This window comes from Leopardus geoffroyi, chromosome B2 (genome assembly GCF_018350155.1).
Source record: "Leopardus geoffroyi isolate Oge1 chromosome B2, O.geoffroyi_Oge1_pat1.0, whole genome shotgun sequence".
Taxonomy (NCBI): domain Eukaryota; kingdom Metazoa; phylum Chordata; class Mammalia; order Carnivora; family Felidae; genus Leopardus; species Leopardus geoffroyi.
The window spans coordinates 122,259,877-122,279,741 of record NC_059332.1 but is presented as its reverse complement, the minus strand read 5'-3'; the positions used below and the strand labels follow the sequence as shown (position 1 = coordinate 122,279,741).

The 19,865-nt window shown below is 40.6% G+C and overlaps 1 protein-coding gene and 1 long non-coding RNA gene across 16 annotated transcripts in view; one reads left to right on the top strand and one right to left on the bottom strand.

Moving 5' to 3' along the window:
- AHI1 (Abelson helper integration site 1) overlaps positions 1-19,865 on the top strand; it is a 214,469-nt gene that overhangs the window by 161,984 nt on the left and 32,620 nt on the right. For 11 of the 15 annotated variants that reach the window (XR_006717587.1, XM_045499720.1, XM_045499721.1 and 8 more), the window contains 2 exons: positions 5,153-5,315; positions 8,950-9,050. The exons of 2 other annotated variants lie outside the window; for them this stretch is intronic. Coding sequence is in view for 10 of the 13 variants with exons in the window: in XM_045499720.1 (XP_045355676.1) it covers positions 5,153-5,315; positions 8,950-9,050 (264 nt within the window). In the remaining 3 variants the exon portion in view is untranslated. The remainder of the gene's footprint in view (positions 1-5,152; positions 5,316-8,949; positions 9,051-19,865) is intronic. 2 more of the 15 variants (XR_006717588.1, XR_006717589.1) reach the window with 1 other exon arrangement.
- Positions 290-5,183, bottom strand: LOC123609052. The gene is made up of 2 exons (XR_006717590.1): positions 5,043-5,183; positions 290-457 (listed from the first exon to the last, which is right to left on the bottom strand). It is a non-coding gene; the product is annotated as an uncharacterized LOC123609052 (long non-coding RNA).

Sequence of the window (19,865 nt, the reverse complement as noted above, 5' to 3'; positions counted from 1 at the left end):
GAATGGGAACAATTCACATTCCTGGCAGCCATAATGGCAAAACCTCCTAAAGTGTGGGGCATCGAGGAAAATTAGCAGGAAGCAGTGGAGGTTATTGAGCCCTAGACTAAAATCCTCATGAATCTGTTCTAACAAACCTGAAAAGGGTCAAACTAATCTCAATGACTACACACCAGTAAAAGATCCAATTGTCTTTAAGGGAATACAAGAAAATCCAGCATTCACCAAAGTAAAATTCACATGTATTAGTTCCCTAGGGCTGTAGTAACAAATTACCACAAACACAGTGTGGCTTAAAACAACGAAAGTTTATTCTTTTACTGTTTCTAGAGGCCAGGAGTCTGAAATCAAGTTAAGCAAGGAGAAAGCGGAGGGAATGTGGTAGGATTCAGGTCCACGTTGTCTGCAGCCTGGCACAAAGAAGTTCCCGATGGTTGTAGACCCAGCTGAAGCGGTCCTAAAGGAGAAAGTACTCACGTTTATGAGTTTATTCAACATAACTTTGCTTGTTGAATGACTTGGGACCATTATTAATATTGATTTTTAGATTATATTATAATTGAAGTTGCAAGAAACATCTGCTGCTCAGCAATACTGGTTAATGTTCCCTCCGTACACTGGTTTCGAGAGCCACTGAGAACTCTTCAGAGACAACTACAATAAAAATTTCTCAGAAGATAATACAAAGAGGAATTCACCTCAATGTCTTACAACAGCCTGGCAGACCCTGCTTACCAAGAAATAGTCTCTGACGAGCACTGCTTTGAAGACTAAAAAAGGAATGTCAGAAAAAAATAAATAAAAGCTTACCCTGGCACTCCCATCATGACTGCACCCAAGTAGTTTGGCCAGTTTGAAAAGAAGGAACTCTGTTTCAAGTATGTGAAATACGGACAAAATGTGATCGAGTGAATTTTGTTTAAAAAAAAAAAAAAAAATCTCATTTCCCAGACCTGCCATTACCAACATGGGCACAATGAATGAATTTTTTAAACCTCTTTTGCAGAAATATTTCATAACTGCTCTGTCAGCTCAAAGATACTGCTGAGGGTGTTGTGTCGTTCCTACATGCTCAAGCACTGTGTGCAAAGCAGTGGTGCGTTATAGAAGACACTCGTCACAAGAAAGGTCGAGACAATTTCCTATGACAACACCTACCAAAATAAAGAGGAAAGTAGACACGGTGTTAAGTTAAAAGAAACCTCCTGATGGGATTGCGTCTCTCAACTTTTTTATGGAGCTTTACGCTACCCTAAAATAGCGAGAGAATAACGAAATGTAATTGGAGACGGGGGAGACAATTGACGCAGAATCCACTGCAAATTTTAAAAAGCAGAGAAGTTTTTTGTGTATACGAAGATGCTCAGAAGAGAGTAAGTGATCCTCAGATGAGAAGATGACATGCTGGATAAAAACACCCACTGTAGTGTAAGCAGACTATATAGATTAGATAGCAGAATATAAGCCGTGTGGCTTTAGTCCTGTACCTTCAGTACGTTGAAGGAATGGCCGTAACTCCACTGCCAGGATGTGGACTGTTGGCATGTGCAGCACACAGATTCCTCACTGTATAGTGGTTTTTCGCTTAAATGTCAGTAATGGTATGATGGTGACGTGCTCCAAAGACGGTTTCTTTGCTTTGAGGGATGTAGCCTCCCTAATGATGTTGGTGATGGAGTTTGGTGACGAGGCCATCGTTTCTACACCAGGAGATAAAATAATGGTGTTGAACACCGTACTGTAAGCTGGTAAGGCTCTAAAATGGGTAGAATTAAGGTGTTGTCCATTTGCGGTGCATGGCAGGTAGTAGTGAGTGATTCATCTGACAGCATCAGGTTGTAGAACTGGGTCAATCTGCCAGGACTGCTGTAACAAAGTACCAATAAACTAAGGGCTTAAAATTTTTTTGCTCACAGTTCTAGAAATTGGAAGTCCAGAATCAAGTAGCCAGCTGGGTTGGTTTCTCCTGAGACCTCCCTCCTTGACTTGCAGACAGCTGCTTTCTCACTGTGTCCTCATATGTCCTTTTTCTCTGTGCATGCATGTTCCTGCTGTTTCTTCCTCTTTTTTTTTTATAAGGACAGCAGTCCTGTTGGATTAGGGCCCCACCCATATGACTTTATTTAACCTTAATTACCTCCATAAGGCCCTATCTCCAAATACAGTCACATGGTACTTAGGGCTCCAACCTATGAATTTGGGGGTCATACAGTTCAGTCCATAACAGGGTCAAAGAGGGTGGAACATAACTTACAAAGACTGGAGGGCTGTGGAACACTAGTGTTCTATAGGGGCACCTGAGTGGCTCAGCCGGTTGGGCATCAGACTCTTAATTTAGGCTCAGGTCATGATTTCACAGTCATGGGCTCAAGCCCCACATTGGACTCTGCACTAACAACCAGAACCTGCTTGGAATTCTCCCTTTCTCACCCTCTCCCTCTCTGTCTCTCTCTCTCAAGATAAATAAACATTAAAAAAAATAGTGTGCAATATTTGTGTAAGGAGGATAATCAGTGGATACTTTAACAGGCAAGTTGAAATGTAGGGTCTTAGAGGTCTTTTGGACCCCTCTACCTCTGAAGAGACTCTTATCAAATACCATAGTGGAGAATTCAGGAAAGGTTTTCTGGCTCTAGGTTGATGGATTCCAGATTGTCAGTAATCCACCCAAGGACCCATGCCTGATACGGGACTTTATAAATGATTCTCTTGCCTGAGCCAAATCGCTCCTGCCCTTCTTCCGAGCAGCCAGCTCTGGCTCCTGATAAATAAGCACACACCAACCTCATCCTTCCATAAGATTCACCCACGTTGTGCTGTGTCGGTGCACCAGTGCCAGGGTGAGGAGCCCACTGTTTTCTGCGGCTGGAAATCAGGTGTCGTGGAAGAGCAGGCCTGCAGGTGACCCAGGTCTTGATTCTCTCTGCAGAGCCAGCCACTTACATGGTGCCACCCAGAACTGCGTCTGCTCTTTCCTGAGGTTTGGGGAACTCTGTCCCTCGTCCCTTCTTCTCTCCGCTGCTTCCTTGTGTGTTTGATTCCAGACAAAGACGTCTTATAAATGTATTTAGTTTTGGACAAAAAAAAAAGTAACTCCTTATAGTTTACTTTAGACAAGCTACTAAAGTTCTCGGTACATAAAATCCCTCAGTTATAAAATTGAAATGAGAATTCATACCATCACAGGATTGTCTAAGAACGTACATAAGCAGCTAGAATTGTACCTAGACCGTGGCAGGCATTCAGAACATTTTTATTAGCTTTCTTCTTCTGTGACAGTGCCAGCTAGAAGAATAAAGGAGAAAAGGTTTGGAGAAGACAGAAGGAAGGAAGAGTTAAAAGTTCCACTTTTACAGGACGCCTGGGTGGCTCAGTTGGTTAAACTTCTGGCCTCGGCTCAGGTCGTGATCTCACGGTCTGTGAGTTCGAGCCTTGCGTGGGGCTCTGTGCTGACAGCTCGGAGCCTGGAGCTTGCTTTGGATTCTGTGTCTCCCTCTCTGTCTGCCCCTCCCCTGCTCTCTTTCTCTCTCTCTCTCTCAAAAATAAATAAACATTAAAAAAAATTTTTTAAGTTCCACTTTTACATAAATAGTTTGGCGTCAGTACACTAAAAGTTATAAAAGATTTGTAAACTTGAAACCACATCCTGTATAGCAAATTGTTTATTACAGACTGTGCTAAGCAGTACAATAGGAATGGCATTTGTACCATTTGAATTAAATTATTTTTACTGCCCTTATACCATATAGTGACAGCAGGTAAGTCCACATTTATCCATTAAAATATCCAGGTTAATGTGTTAATAAATATTGTAAACTAAAAGGCACCACAAAGAGATTTGTAAACTGTTACGGAATCTCCTGCTTAAAACCCTCTGTCTTCCCATGGCCTCTATTATGAGCATGAGCTCCTACAACGTGCATGATCTAGCCCCTACTTGTCCCTGTACCCTCTTTCCCCCACCTGGCTAGTTAGGCTCTTGCTGCTAATTCAGGCTCCCACCATATTGAATATTTTGGGTTTCTCTTCCCTGGACTCACACAAGCAATGCAGTCTGCCCAAGACATGCTTTCTGTCTCTTCACCTGGTTAATTCCTGATTATCCTGTATTCTCCTGGAGAGCCAAAATGAGGTAGCCCTTCTAGAAAGGGTCCTATTTATTATTATATATTTAGCCCCTAGCCTAGTAGCAGGCACATTAGGATTTCAGTAAACACTTGTTAAGTGAATGAATCAGTACGTAACCTAAATGCACAAAGGATTGTAATGATAATTTGCCATTACATATATAGTTGTATAACCTGTTAATTTTCAGACGCCATTTAAGTAGGAAAAGAAGTAGTTTCTTCTTTAGTATACATATTATGTTCTGTGTTATACAATGCATGACATATAAAATGGATTGAGGTCTGCCTCATCCTTATAACTGCTCTGAGGGATTTGTTAAATTTCTGTGCAAGCCATTTTTATTGGGTTTTTTTAAAAATAAAAAGATCGAATACAGTGACTACCATACAGTATAGGAAAGAGTATTCTTGTAGAAAGACTTTTCTTCTTAAATTTGTATCTGGTGAAAATAACTTTATTAAGAGTATTTTTAATCAAAAGACTTAGTTTGATATAAAATACCAAAAAAGCATGTGTTCGTGGGAAAATATATTTTTAAAAGAGACATTAACAGTGATCAAGTGATCACAATGAAGTTATGTAATCAGGCTGTTTCATTACATTTTGCTGTTTGTAAAATTGTTGACGTTCTGAGGAATTTTTTTTTTCAGTTACATCTGCTTAGCACAGAGCATGGGATCCAAAGGGAGTATAAGACAATTCTAAGAGAGTGAATGGTGTGTGAGCCTTCTTTTTATTTGCTTCACAAGTAATTCACTTAAAAAAAAATTAACATCTGCTATTTTGAAGCTAATCTTAGTGTATTGAATGCTCTTAACCATTTCTCAATCCCGCAGTCTTTTATCTTGCTTCTCCTGCTGTGTTCCCACCACCCCTGATCCCATTAGCAAACCTTGAGACAGCCTCAGACTTACCAAAGTACTGCTTTGGTTTCAGCTGCTCTTCTGCAAGAGGAAGTGAATGTTGGGGGTTTTCTCTGTGGTACAGTTGTGATAAAGCTGTGGTGGTCTTATCTCTCTCGTAGGTAGTGGCTCTTTATGACTACACAGCAAATCGATCAGATGAACTAAGCATCCATCGCGGAGACATTATCCGAGTGTTTTTCAAAGATAATGAGGACTGGTGGTATGGCAGCAGAGGAAAGGGACAGGAGGGTTATTTCCCAGCTAATCATGTGGCTAGTGAAAGTAAGTTTTATGCTCCCTTCCTGGCTTACTAATATGGTATAACTGATAGTCCAAGATTTTATCATCTGCTACCCTTTACTCTCTCTGTAACTTTTGCATATGTTTACCAATGGGTATTGCTTTTCATTCTCTTGATGCAAAAAATAAAAATAAAAAGGTGGCACTGATGCACTAGAAAGCTACTACATTCCGAGATTGGAATATTTGCTTCATGGACTTAGCCCAGGGGAGCTGCCTCTCTAGCTACCAACATTCTTCAGCCCTACGTGCTGGCCACCTGCTTCATACACTCATGTCGGCTCATCTCTTGCCGCAGTGACTTCTCACTTGACAGGCCCTGTGAGAACCAGTCTCTTTTTTACTCTGTATACCTCAGTCCTGGCTGGTACCTGCTAGAACGGAACCACATCAAGTTGTTTCATTCTCGGGTAAATTAAATCCCCATTTGTGAGAGGCAAAGGAAATGAGCTGGAGAAGAAGTTCTAAATAGGAGTTTGTGAGAGCTGTAGATGTCCTAGCAGGCATTGGAGAGGTACAAATAGAACTAATACAGAGAGCCTGAAGATAAAACAGTTTAAAGACTGAAGAAAGGAGAGAAGTGGAGCAGTGCTTCTTGAGAAGAATGCTTCTTACCAGCAGTTCACTGGGTGGTTTGGTGCAAAAGCACAATACTCAGGGGTCAGGAAAACTGACTTTTAATCCTTGCTTGACAGCTAATATCAGTATGCCTCAGTTTCCTCCTATAAAATGAGGAAGTTCAGCTCCATCACCTGTAAGCTTCCTTCCAGAAACACTAAAATTGTATAGTTCTGGTTTAAAATGTAGTACAGAGCCTTGAGAGCACACTTTTTTGAATCATTATTGTTAAGTCCTTTGTTTCTGCAAAAAAGAAAATATTATAAGTAACAGTTTGACTTTCAGGCTAGTCTGCCAAACCCCATTTTAACCCAAACTGGCTGAACAAAATACTATTGATTCCTAATGTAAGTTCTGAATTTTGAGAGCAAAAGAGACGAAGGAAAAGAGGAAGAATCGTTTCTTCCATGAGAACTGGGTGCTAGGCTAGGTGCAGATGAATTTACTTCTCTTTCACCCCCTCTCATTACCGTGTCTGCACCCTGGTACTTCCCAGGGCCCCCTTCCCCAGTCTCCAGAGCTCCTGGTCTCTGCAGCTCTTTCCCTCAGCTAATCTGCTGCTTTCAGCAAAGTCCTCCCTTCAAAAGTGCGAAGTGTCTCAAAAATTACCCACTTCTCTCCCTCATAACAAATTCTTAATTTCCTCCATGCCACTGTTGTAATTCTTCTCTGAGCAATAAATGATTGATAGCTCTTAAAACTGCTTTTAATATTCAAAAGAGGATGCACAGTGGAGAAAAATTAAGAGTGCGGAAAGAAGAAATTTTGGGACAGGTTAATTCCCAGTCACTTTCATAAGCTCAGTACTTGTAACTTGCAGATCGGTTCAGATGTCCCAGTTCTTCCTTCCCTTTCCCCGTGATGGCTTTCCCTCGAGATCAGCAGCCCCAGTTTGGCAGGAGTAACTCCCATTTTCAAGTCAAGAGAGCTGCTGGCCCAATGACAGTCACTCTGCAGTATGTCTGTAATTTTAACGAGGTATTATAATCTACTGTTTCTTCTAGACAAAGTGGAAACATTCAAACTATTTTTTTTTTACTTGACAGTATAAAAAGATGATGTATTTATTTCCAGGCAGGATGGTATTAGATGTTTTAACTTTAGAGTAGTTATTTTGTTTAGAACAGTTAGTTTGTAGAAATAACCTCTTAGGCTTATGAATCTTGAGAGGCTATAGGTATGTGATCTACAGTGGGTTAAAAATCCATTAAAATTGGTTTCTGTTCCATAATAACCAAAGTGAGACTTCTGAAGCATACTGCAGTGGTGGTTGATGGCTGCATGCAGAAATTAATTCCATGTTCCAAGGAGTGACCATCCTTCGACTGCCATAATTCCTTATTGTATCCCAGGGTAATTGGTATTTGCTTTTGGCCTCAGTCACTGCTTCTTGAAAAAGCCTTTTATCCAGAACACACAAAAAATTCTCAGAAAACCCGAGAATATAATGATTGAATTCTCACTTCATCAGGGGTTATCTTCTTTTCCCCTTTATCCTACTTTATACCTGAATTTAACAAAAACGCACCTGCTCAGTTTTAACACTAGAGAATAAAGACCATCAGCGGCATATCCCACTCTAAAAATAGTAGGAGAAATTGTCCTTTATCTTCATCTGAAGCCCAGTATGCAAAGCAAATGCTCTAAGGGAGTGTATATATGTGAACAGACTCTGTACCAACCGTTCAGTTGAAAGCCATGTCCTCTAGGAGAACACAATAGAAGTACCCCATTATTATAAAGAACTTACTCCTTTTGTATCTTAAGCCACTGGAAAGAAAAACGTGAACAGCTTCACTTAATGACATCTAACATCCTTTCCAATGAGAGATAAAGAAGCCTAATAATAAAATCAACCCATACACAAAGCCAATTAATATATCTTATAATTTAAGGATTTCAATCAGGTATATTTTACCAATGTCTCTCAATTCAGAGTTGCCCAGGATTTTCATTTAACTGAAACACGTTTTCTGTTTAGTCCTTTAAAATTCCCACATTGATCCTGAGAAACTTAACAGAAGACCATGGGGGAGGGGAAGGAAAAAAAAGAGAGAGGGAGGGAGCTAAACCATAAGAGACTCTTAAAAACTGAGAACAAACTGAGGGTTGATGGGGGATGGGAGGGAGGGGAGGGTGGGTGATAGGTATTGAAGAGGGCACCTGTTGGGATGAGCACTGGGTATTGTATAGAAAACAATTTGACAATAAATTTCATAATAAATAAATAAATAAATAAATAAATAAATAAATAATAAAATTCCCACATAAGCTTTTCAGAGTCAACACTGTATGTAAATAGATTATATAAATTATAATCTTAGACCATCAGAACCTTAGACTCAGACTGTGAACAGATTCAATATTGTTATAGCCCTAGCCCCATGCTCATTTATTTCATAACATCTTCCCAAATTATTCTTTCTCCTTACCTCTGCCTGCAAAATCCTACCTATTCTTCAGAGTCTGACATACCTACCACTTCTTGCATTGAGCATTTGCCATCCACATCAGAACTTGTCTTTATTGTCTCTCTTTTGAATAATGATACATTGTTTTATGTTACAATTGTGAACACGTCCGTCCCTGACCAGATTGTAGGCTCCTTGAGAGCAAAGGCTGTCTTTTGATCCTCTTCCAACGCCTCTACCAGTACCTAGCGGGTAACCTTGCCTGTAGCAGGTTCCTGGTAAATGTGAGTTGAGAGAAAATGAGATAAGCATCTGCATGACCACATAAGAAGTGAAAATGACACCTTCTATGTTTTTCAAATCCTGCTGATCAAAACTTTCCAATCGTAAATTATGTTCTTTTGATAACTACTGTGTGCAACTATAAATTGACTATAATATTAAGTGCTAGGTAGCTTATTGTTACACCAAGGAAGTGACTATCAATACCTATAGTTTCATATCTGCGCCCCCCCCCCCCACTGTTTCCCCCACCCCTGGCGTCAGTGCTCCTCAATTTGTGACGTGAATTCCTCGTTCAATTCCAGCCCTGTATCAAGAGCTGCCTCCAGAGATAAAGGAGCGATCCCCTCCTTTAACCACAAAGGAGAAAACCAAACTGGAAAAACCTTCTTCAGCTCTTCAAAAGGTAAATGTTTTCAAGAATATGGATTGCATATGAACTGTAATTTTTGCTCTCTGGATAAAATACAACTTTATTTTTCATGCTTATATACTTCATTGCTTTCATTATTGTTTCTTTTAATATTGGCACCTACGTTAATGAAATATATAAGGCAAATATTATTATCATTATTATCATAACATTAGTAGCCATAATAGCCATTTTCCAGAGAAGGAAACTGAGAAGGCTCAGAGGGATGAAAATAAACCCCAGGTCACAGCCCAGGTGGTGGGGCAAGGACCCCAAGTGGAACCTGTGACTTTAAGTGTGATGCTGTTTCTGTGTTGATGCTGTGCTGACCCTGTCACCCACCCGCCTGAGGGTACACAGTTAGGCTAGAGGTCTTAGAGCCCACAGAATAAACATGTTCTATTTTCCTGGAGCATTCCTTTGACTTGCTAGGAATTCAGAATGTTTTAAGCTAAAAAGAAAATGGATAGGGGCGCCTGGGTGGCTCAGTCGGTTGAGCGACCGACTTCGGCTCAGGTCATGATCTCACGGTTTGTGAGTTCGAGCCCCGCGTCGGGCTCTGTGCTGACAGCTCAGAGCCTGGAACCCGCTTTGGATTCTGTGTCTCCCTCTCTCTCTGTCCCTCCCCTGCTCATGCTCTGACTCTGTCTCAGAAATAAATAAATATAGAAAAAAAATTAAAAAATTAAAAAAAAGAAAAATAAAAGAAAATGGATATATTAGAGAAATGTCATGTTTTTTAGTCTGTGCCATCTGATCCCCTGGGGATATCAGTCTGTTCTTTTGATGTTAGTAGTACTTTGATAGAAAAGTTTAACAAGCAGTGTACCGTCATATATATTACTTATTAAACCTAAAACTTCACTTCTTGACTCCTTAAACTGACATATATGTTTTTTGTACAAATACCATGTCATGATAGGGTTGTTTTTTTTTTCCTGATAGAGTTTTTTGACAGTTGAACCTGTCCATGTGTCATTTAGTCATTCAGCCTGTGTTTATTGAGTGCTTATTTCCATGCTGGGCATTCTATTCGTCCTCACAGAAACAGGATTGAGTAGGCAAAGCATATGCCTGTCAGGAGCCTGCAGGCTGGTGGGTGAGACACCAGCGGACTAGGGCAATTCCAGCGGACAATGGTGGGAACTATCATGAAGCTATGTGCACAGTGCCTTGGGAACACACAGGAAGAAACCCTCTGAATGTGCCCTGGGAGTCCAGGAAGAGTTCTCAGACAGGATCATTCTTGAGCTGAGGCTTATACGATGAAAAAGTATATGCTAGCTAGATGATCTTAGAAAAAACATCTAGCAGAGGGAACAACTTGAGAAAACTGTGGAATGGTATGGTTATGTTTGAGGAACATGGGGTCTAATGGGGAGAAGGAGAGGAGAAATGCAAGAGCCAGGCCACGGAGAGCTTATTGTGCTCTGCTAAGATGCTTACGTTGTAAATGCATCAGACAGAGGGGATCCCCTTAGAGGAGTGACATGGACAGATTTGTCTGTTAAAAATACATTCTAGTGGCAACACAGTGGTTGGATCAGAGGTACCTAAGACCTGGGTCAGGGAAATTCATTAGGAAACCACTGAAATAAAATATAAAAGCCTGAACTAGTGGGGAAACAAGGGAGGATGTAAGGTATCATTGATTGGGTTTTTTGATTGATTGAATATGATTAGGGAAGTTGGAAATCTAGGATTGTGCTAAGGCCCTGGCTTATTATACAACTGATTGGAGGGTAGTACCATGGAAATAATAAAAGAATGAGGAATAGTTGGGGGCATAGAGACTGACAGTGGTAACGAGGAGCCTGTGATGAGTTCAGTTTTAGAGATCTTGATTTGTTAGTGGTGTCTGTAGTGCTCCCAGGTGGAAATAGTCCCTAGGAAGTCAGACATGCAGGATTGGAATTTGAGAGAAGGTAGGGCTTCAGGTCACGTGGGGAGGAGTTAGTGTATGCATTGTAGTCTATCAGAAGAGTTGAAGCTTGTAATGAAGGAGAAAGCCCGGGGGGTGGGGGGGGGGGCGGTGGGGAATGTTGTAGAGTTTTCAGAGAAAAGCCAGGGACAGAATCCCAAGTGAACACTGGTATTTAAGGGAGAATCTGAGAAAGAGGAGACATTAAGAAAGAATAATCGAGTGGAAGCAAGGAACCAGAAAAAAAGAAGTGCCCTGGAAACCAGGAGAGAAGAAAGGTTCAAGGAGGGTATGGTCAGCAATGTCAGAAACAGCCAGTCAGGTCGGCAGTGGAAGCATTTGGTAATCAGGAAGCCCTGGCACCTGTGCAGAAGTGTCAGTGATTGACAACTAGTATGACCGGGATTGAAGAGTAGAATGGGGCCTCGGCAAGGGAACTCGTAGAGGTCATTCCCAGAGCTTCACCTGAAAGGAAAAAAAAATTCCCACTGTGTCTGGAGGGCAACACGCTTCCACGAGCGACTGTGTAAATACTGGAGTGACGTGTCAAACTCTATACTAAGGAGACAAAAGCAATGGGCAGGTTTAGGTCGCAAATAGATAAAGAAAGCACACATAGATCTTGGAGGAAGCAGGAGGTTTTTATCAGAAAGACAGGTTGATAGATTAGCCTTGGCTTAGAGCAGTGGTTCTCAACCTAGGGTGATTTGGCCTCCGGGAGGCATTTGGCAGGCGTTTGGTCTGGAAATATTTTTACAAATACATGCATAGAGGGGGATACTGTTGTCATAGATACTGCTAAACATCTAGAATGTACAGGACAACTCCCCTACCACCAAAGGATCATCCGGCCAAAAATGTCAGCAAGGCTGAACTTAGAGCAGTGCCCCTCTGAGACAGGTAAATGTCAGTGAAGATACAAATAAGTTGGTAGGGTGGAAGTCTGGAAATTAAGGTTGGCATTATGTTCTCCACCACAGAAAAGAGGTCCACTTCAAAAGTGAGGGCCAAAGGAGTTAGGAAGAATAGTGACCCTTAGAATGCCTGTAAAGAGAGCAGGCACGAGAGCTCATCTGAGACATCTAGAGAGGTTCCTGAGTGGTGCTGAGAGCTGCTGTTTGTGTCCTCTGAAAATGTAGGTGGCCTAATTCTGTGTAGTTGGATTTTTTCCTTCAGTTGTGTTCAGCATGCGGGCCATAGCAGTGGAGAAGGCATATTTGGTTCGATACATAACCAGGGCAGTTGTGATAAAGCACGAGAGGATAAGAGACTTGATAGTGTTGTTAAGAGAGTCACCAGAGTGACAGACACACCGTGGGGGATCTGCCAGATTGAAAAGGATGTGGAATCAGGAGAAGACTGGCCCACTTAGGAAGCAGGGTTCTCTGCAAGGTTGCGGTAAGCCATGCCTGCCCACGTGGAGGCAGAGTGTCAGACCCTAAAGGAGGTGACAAGCTGGGGACGCCTGGCTGGCTCATTTGGTGGAGGATGCCACTCTTGACTTGGGTTTATGAGTTTGAGCCCCACATTGGGTATAGAGATTACTTAAAAATAAAGTCTTTAAGGGGCACCTGGATGGCTCAGTCAGTTAAGCGTCCAACTTTGGCTCAGGTCATGATCTCGCAGTCCGCGAGTTCGAGCCCCACGTCAGGCTCTGTGCTGACAGCCTGGAGTCTGCTTCGGATACGGTGTCTCCCTCTCTCTCTGCTCCTCCGCAGCGTGCTCGCGCTCTCTGTCTCTCTCTTCCTCTCCTCTCTCTCTCTCAAAAATAAACATTAAAAATATATAATAATAAAATAAAATAAAATCTTAAAAAAGAAAGTTGGAACTATGCCATGTAAGCCCACAGACTCTTTTGCTTACTTAATATTTCAGATGTCAGGCAACTGAGGTTATAATAAATTCACAGAGCACGTATAAGAGCTGAAGTGAATAGAAGGACACATTGTAAAAATTGAGTTGGTCAAGGAACTGGACCCAGAGTGGTGAATAGGTTGTTCTCTTGGACTTTAAAATTCTATAATGGTTACAAGAGTTGGGATAAAGGGGACACTGGTGACCCAAGAGCTGATGTCCTTGATTCTTACACTGGAACAGATGTCTCACTCTTGGCTTCACATTGAAATCACCTAAGAAATTTAAAAAAAATAAATATCGATACCTGTCCCCACACCCAGAATGTGATTTAATTGCTCTGGAGTGGGATCTCAGCATGGGTAGATTTCAGAAGCTTTCCAGGTTATTTCGATGTGCAGCCAACATTGAGAACCATTGTGTTAGAGTAACCACAAGGTCTGAGGCAACAACTACAAAGACAGATAGGGAGTGGTGTAGTCAGGTGTCAAGGCATCCAAGGAAGAGTGTTTTAAAGGTATAAGCCTTTGGGGCGCATGGCTGCCTCAGTTGGTAAAGCATGAAACTCTTACCCTGTGAGTTCGAGCCCCAAATTGAGTGTAGAGATTACTTTTAAAAAAAAGAAGTATTGGGGCGCCTGGGTGGCTCAGTCGGTTGAGCGACCGACTTCGGCTCGGGTCACAATCTCATGGTTTGTGAGTTCGAGCCCCGTGTAGGGCTCTTTGCTGACAGCTCGGAGCCTGGAGCCTGCTTCCGATTCTGTGTCTCCCTCTCTCTCTGACCCTCCCCCGTTCATGCTCTGTCTCAAAAACAAATAAAAGTTAAAAAAATTTTTTTTAAAAAGTATTAATAGCCTAAAATTAACAACAGAGAGTTAAGAGGGGGCATGTGTTAACTCCAGGCACCTGGGATTCATGGTTGGGTTATATAAGAATGAACTGCCTGTGCTACAAAGAACTGGAAAAAAAAAAAATGTTTCTAGGTAAAGTACCAGTTTCAAATACAGCAAGGACATATGACAGTGGTCACCTGTGACAGTATGGGGACAACAGGGGATACAGTTCAAAGGGTTGGTAAGGTATTTGAGCAAATGCTACATGTGTAATATTATCCATTGTTTGTAAATGAGCACCAGGGTTAAGAATTTAGGAAGATACTAATGTACATTTACAACCTAAAGACATTTAATGCAAAAAAGCATTTATAACATCAGCACAGGGAGTCATTGTAATAGCTCACAATATTCGTAGTCTGTCAAGAACTGTTAGAGATGCTATGAAAGGCATAACCTTTACTTCTAGTGACTTCCTGGTATCCCTGACTCCACATCATGCTGACCTTTGAAATTGGGGTTACTCAACCCCCACGTCTGTGTGCAGTAGCCTTGAACTAATTCTGCTCTTACTGGCTGCCAGGGATGTTGGTATTGCCCTTACCTCTTCCTGATGCACCTGTGTTCCTATGGATACAGACCTCTTAACCTGCTTCTCAGAGTCCCCAGTTCTCACCTCTGCCCCTACTTGTCCACTTAGAATAACTTACTTCATCAAAAAATATTGTGTGCTTTTTCCTTTCACAGACTGATGTCCATGATTCATGTATACCTTTATATTTATAATTCAGCAGAGTAATTCTTCAGATATCCGTCTTGACCCTTGAGGTCTGCCTCAGGCTAATCCCACTACTGCCCGAATTCTAGTTCTAACAGACCTCAAGGACCTTGCAGACATGCAAAGTAAAACATTTAAAAACATAAAAATAGGTAAAGCAAGGAGTTGCAGAGGATAAGACTCCATGCGAGCAAGAGAGTAGAAGAGTCTTCATGTTGAGAGGGAACTCAAATGGCCTTTAACATTTAAGATGCATAGATTTCTTTAGTTGAAGAACATGATTTTATCTGCTCAGACTGGATTCTTGTGTTAGAATAGAGTCCTACATGTTTTTTCTCCTAGGAATATAACAGGTGTATAGGTAGATAGTGTTTTACTTTCCCTCTCTGAGAAAGTATCAGGAATGATATACGCTTATGTAAAAAGAAGAAACAGTAATGTTGCCCCAGGTAATCAAAATGCTTTGGGTACACTTTGAGTCATGATGCAGACAGCCAGCCCTTGAGAAATGTGTAACCAGCCTTCCTTAGCACCTGGCATAGTTGCCTTTCTTCAGTTGAGTCCTTTATCAGAATATATATGGTTTGATTTTATCAAGATCCTGCCACAAATTCTATCAGATGTTTAATTTCATGTGCAAGTTTTATATTTATTGTCATATAGAAGATTTGTTTAAAAAGAAGAACATGAAAAGTAGTTCTGATAAGTGCTTAGAATTGTGGAGGGGAGGGTCCTAAGTTCATAGAATTACAGAATTGATGACATGGAAGGAACTTTAGAGATCATCCACAGTGATTCTAGTCAATTCCTTCATTTTACAGATAAGGAAATCAAGATCCAGAAATGTTGTAAGAGTTTTGTTCAGAATGACTCCTAATTAGGAGCTCGGACTTCATGTTCTCAGGCTAGTGCCTCTTTGTCCCCACCACCTAGTCAACAGCACAGACAGCTGTTACCTGCACAGCTAGCCACGTTTCGTGTCACATTGGTTTTTACATTCCTGTTTTATGTTTGTTTCATGGGGCCCATCTCCATGTGGAAGTTTTTAGAATTGTATTCTCTGTACTTTTTAAGGAAAAAAGGAAACCACCTAAGTAGTTTTCTTTCTTCTTGAACTTATCTCTATTCAAACTATGGAATAAGAAGTAAAATTATACCTTTTAATAGCTTGGCAGCTGCTGAATCCTGTAAGTCCTTCCAAGTGGAGCACACCTGTTCTGTTGCTGAAAGCCCCGGGTACATTCCAGCATTTCATCTGGTTCACTGCAGTGTCAGTGGGTGATGGCAGCATTTGGCTCTCCCAGGGCAGGAGGCGGGCACAGGGCCTGAGGTGGTGACTCTCCATGATAGGCCAGAGAGTCCCAGACAGATCAGCCATTACCTGTACCACAGGAGAGCGAGAGGAGGAGAATGTTTTCCTCAGGCTCACTCCAGAACATTTTTATCAGGATGTGCTGTGAATGTGCATCTAATAGAAGGAAGAATATTGGTGCTATCAGGGAGGAAAAAACTGAGAAGCTTGGGGAAAAAAATAGTGCTGACAACCTTGGTTTATTTATGTTTGTATTTTAGACCTTATTGTTTTCTTAGGCTCTCTATTTTTACTAGCCTAATTATTAACCTATGTCATCCATTTATTTGGGGAGAAAAGTTGCTGTTAAAATTCCTGTTTTAAAATTTTTTTAATAACTTTAAGTTGTCTGACTGTAAAAGTAGTATATGCTCATAGTTTTAAAAATTTAACCAATAAAGAATAGTGTAAATGAAAAATAAAACCCCTCTGTCTGGCTAATATTTGTGTTCATTCCAACAGTTTCCTCCATATCCTGTTAAAAATGCTGTCTGCACATATGAGCATGCATATCTTTATTCATGTCTGTTCTTCTTTTCAATGAAACTAGGATCATTCTTAATATTCTGATTTTTTTTTCCCATCAGTATATCCTGGACATCTTTCTTATTAGCACAGATACTTCTGATTCTTTTTTAAGTTTCAAGGTACTGAAATGCCCAGTTTCCTTTTTTTTTTTTAATTCCTAAAATGCCCCCTTTTTTTTAATTTCAGAAAATGCTTATTTTTTTGCTAAGAATGAAACCCAAAGCAGAGAAGCGTCTTCTACTTTATGAATGTTTCAACATTGATACAACCAAGTATGTTTTTGTGCAAATTCCAGGTGTATGGTAATAATTATGTATAGGAATGTCAGATTATTTTTGTGAGTATAAAGAAATTACTGTGATGTTTTTGTCTTTCTCTAAAAACTCATTAAAAGAATAGTATTTATTAGTTTTGCTATTTCAAGGTAATTCTAAAAATATCCGTTATAGCTCAGCTTCTCCCATGAGGAAAAGAGTGTTTTAATTCTGTTCAGTATTTTACTGAGCATCTGGAATTAGTGAGAGCAGGCTGGGCTTATTCAAAAGTGCTGACCCCTAAACCAAAGTGCATGCGACTCCAATTGTATTCAGGAACAACTCTCTTCTTGTCTAGTCCAAAGCAAAACAGAAAACCCAAAAGCATCAGGTAACTCCATAGTAGTACCTCTTCCAGCCAAGCATACAATGCACACAAAATCTTAAATTGATAATTCTGTCAACCTCTTAGAAAAACAGTAGGCAGTGGGGCGCCTGGGTGGCGCAGTCGGTTAAGCATCCGACTTCAGCCAGGTCACGATCTCGCGGTCCGTGAGTTCGAGCCCCGCGTCGGGCTCTGGGCTGATGGCTCAGAGCCTGGAGCCTGTTTCCGATTCTGTTTCTCCCTCTCTCTCTGCCCCTCCCCCATTCATGCTCTGTCTCTCTCTGTCCCAAAAATAAATAAACGTCGAAAAAAAAAATTAAAAAAAAAAAAAAGAAAAACAGTAGGCAGTATATTAGCTGCCTTCAGTGTACATGTGTCTGTCTTCATCTACCGAATCTCTAATTTTCATTTACCCTCTTCATCCCAAAAGAAGACAGTTCATTAAGCCGGAATTAACTGGGCTATATGTCACTATTTCCAAAAATCACTTCCTATAGAAAAGAAAAATTTCATTTACTGGTCCTTGTACCAGGAGTGCATCTGAATTATTTTTAACCACAGAAATAATATGATTTTATTATGTTTAATCCAACAACATGTTTATAATAGGCACTGGTTATTTTTGGTATGTTGAAGCAGATTTTTCAGATATCCAGAAGTTAATTAATGTATGCTAAATCATTGAAAATACAATCATAATATTGCCTCCTTCCTATTGCTAAAGAATAGTATCAATTTATGTCTTTTTTTAACTTTAGTAATTTGGCTTATCAAACAAAATACAGTTGATTTGTCCCTAATTTGTCATTTTAAGTAGGTAGAAAATTAATTTGTGTTTGGATCTGTTTTAAAATTTCAGGAATGTTTAGTTTTCTTCCTTCTTCTGAAGAGCATGAAATCAAAATCTTAACTTACAAGTAAATCTAAAACCAAAGTACTTATCTGTGTCCTGTGAAGAATCTCAGTGCAGACGATACGGATGTGTATTTTTCTTTATAATTTGTTTCAATACCTTATAACTATTTTGAGAAAAATATTAACTTCAAAAACCATTGTCTACAACTGAAAATTTTCTATTAGCCTAGAGGGAGAACATGTTCTGCAAAGAAAGTAAGTGGACCCTGATGATGTGACAGCAAAGCGAGTATGAGTCACCTCATGCCCACAGACTCTCCTTTCAAAAGTAATGTTCCTAAATGTTCTACACGGAGAAACTCTAAAAGCCTCTAAGATCTCTCTTACCCTGAAAGGAAACCGTATGGCCTTGACCTTCTTAAAGGTCTGGTGACCAGTGTCTCTACTCATTCTCCTTTTTACACCTTTGCCTCAGCCAGCGTGTTTGACACGTGTACCTCGGCTGCTGCCTTATCTCTTCCCCTCAGCATCTGTGTTGCTTGCTATTTGGGCAGAGTCCCCCTCTGTGTTTCCAGGAGTCTCTTAACCCTGGCAGAGTGAGACACCGCTGACAGCCTGTCTTCTCAGCTTATCTAGCCTAGGTCCAGGACCTCCATCATTGCCAGCGGTTCCAAAATTAAAGGGGCTGTGAGAGAATCCCCCTGTAGCCTCCACCCCAAAACTTAGTTTGGGGAATGTGTCATATCCTTGATGTCTTCTTAACTCCTGTTACTTAAAATTAAACAAAATTACATAAGGGCAAGTTTGTTTTCCAGTTTAGCAACGCACTGATGATTCACCTGATTTGAGTCTCTGAGCCCCATCCTCTATCACGTTTCGGTTTCTTATGTAGAGCTTCCACTGAAAACCCAGTTTAGAGAATAATATAAATTCAATAAAGATTTCATAATTGTTCCAAGAAGCCATTGGTAAGAATTTGTAGGACATTCCCTCATGACTCTGAGAAGGCAGATGTAGCATTCAATCTTTGAATGGATGAATATACATTAAAAATATAAAATAAGTGATGGTGTACTCAGTCAAACCAACGTTTTGCTTGGCCCATTACTCACTCTTACTATGACAGTAAGCATTGTTTGATAGAATAATATGGTATTTCCTTTTGCTTTTCATGATGGTATCAGTAACATCCATCTAATAATCTGTCACCGATCTAAAATATGTAAGTTGTTGGGGTGCCTGGGTGGCTCAATCAGTTAAGCATCAGAGTCTTGATTTCAGCTCAGGTTATGATCTCACAGTTTGTGAGTTCGATCCCCACATCAGGCTCTGCACTGACAGTGTGGAGCCTGCTTGGGATTCTCTCTCTGTCCGTCTCTCTTTCTCTCTCTCTGCTTCTCTCTCTCTCTCTCTCTCTCTGCCCCTCCCCCCTCGCTCTCTCAAATAAATAAATAAATACTTATTTTAATAAAATTAATAAAATGTGTAAGATCTTGTTGGGAGAACTTGCCACCTCATTCCAGGTTGTAAATTGTCCTTTAGATACTGGCAGAATTGATTAATATCAGTCACCCTGTCTTCTGATTCAACAATAGCATGTCCTTTTTTTCTGAAGTTCTCTGATACTCTGACTTTGCTGTCCTCTTGGGTTTTGTCAAGTACTCCATGGTTTCTCAAACTTGGCACACTGGCATTTGGGGCCAGATAATTCTTTGTTTGAGGGAATGTGTATTGTAGGATGTTTAGTGGCATCCCTGGCCTCTGTCCACCCATTCACTAGGTGCCATAAACACTAATCTCTCCAGTTGTGACAATCAAAAATGCCTCCCAGACATTGCCAAATTTCCGCTGAGACACAAAATTATCCCCTCCAGTTGAGAACTACTCTATTGTAATAAAAATATACATATATAATATATAATATTGTGACATACATATGTGTGTTTTTCCTTCAATTACAATTCTTATTGTAAGGTCCTGTTAAGGAAATTTTGCCTTCATTTTTCCATTTTTGGCAAGCTATACACATATACGCTATATGGAGTTATGAC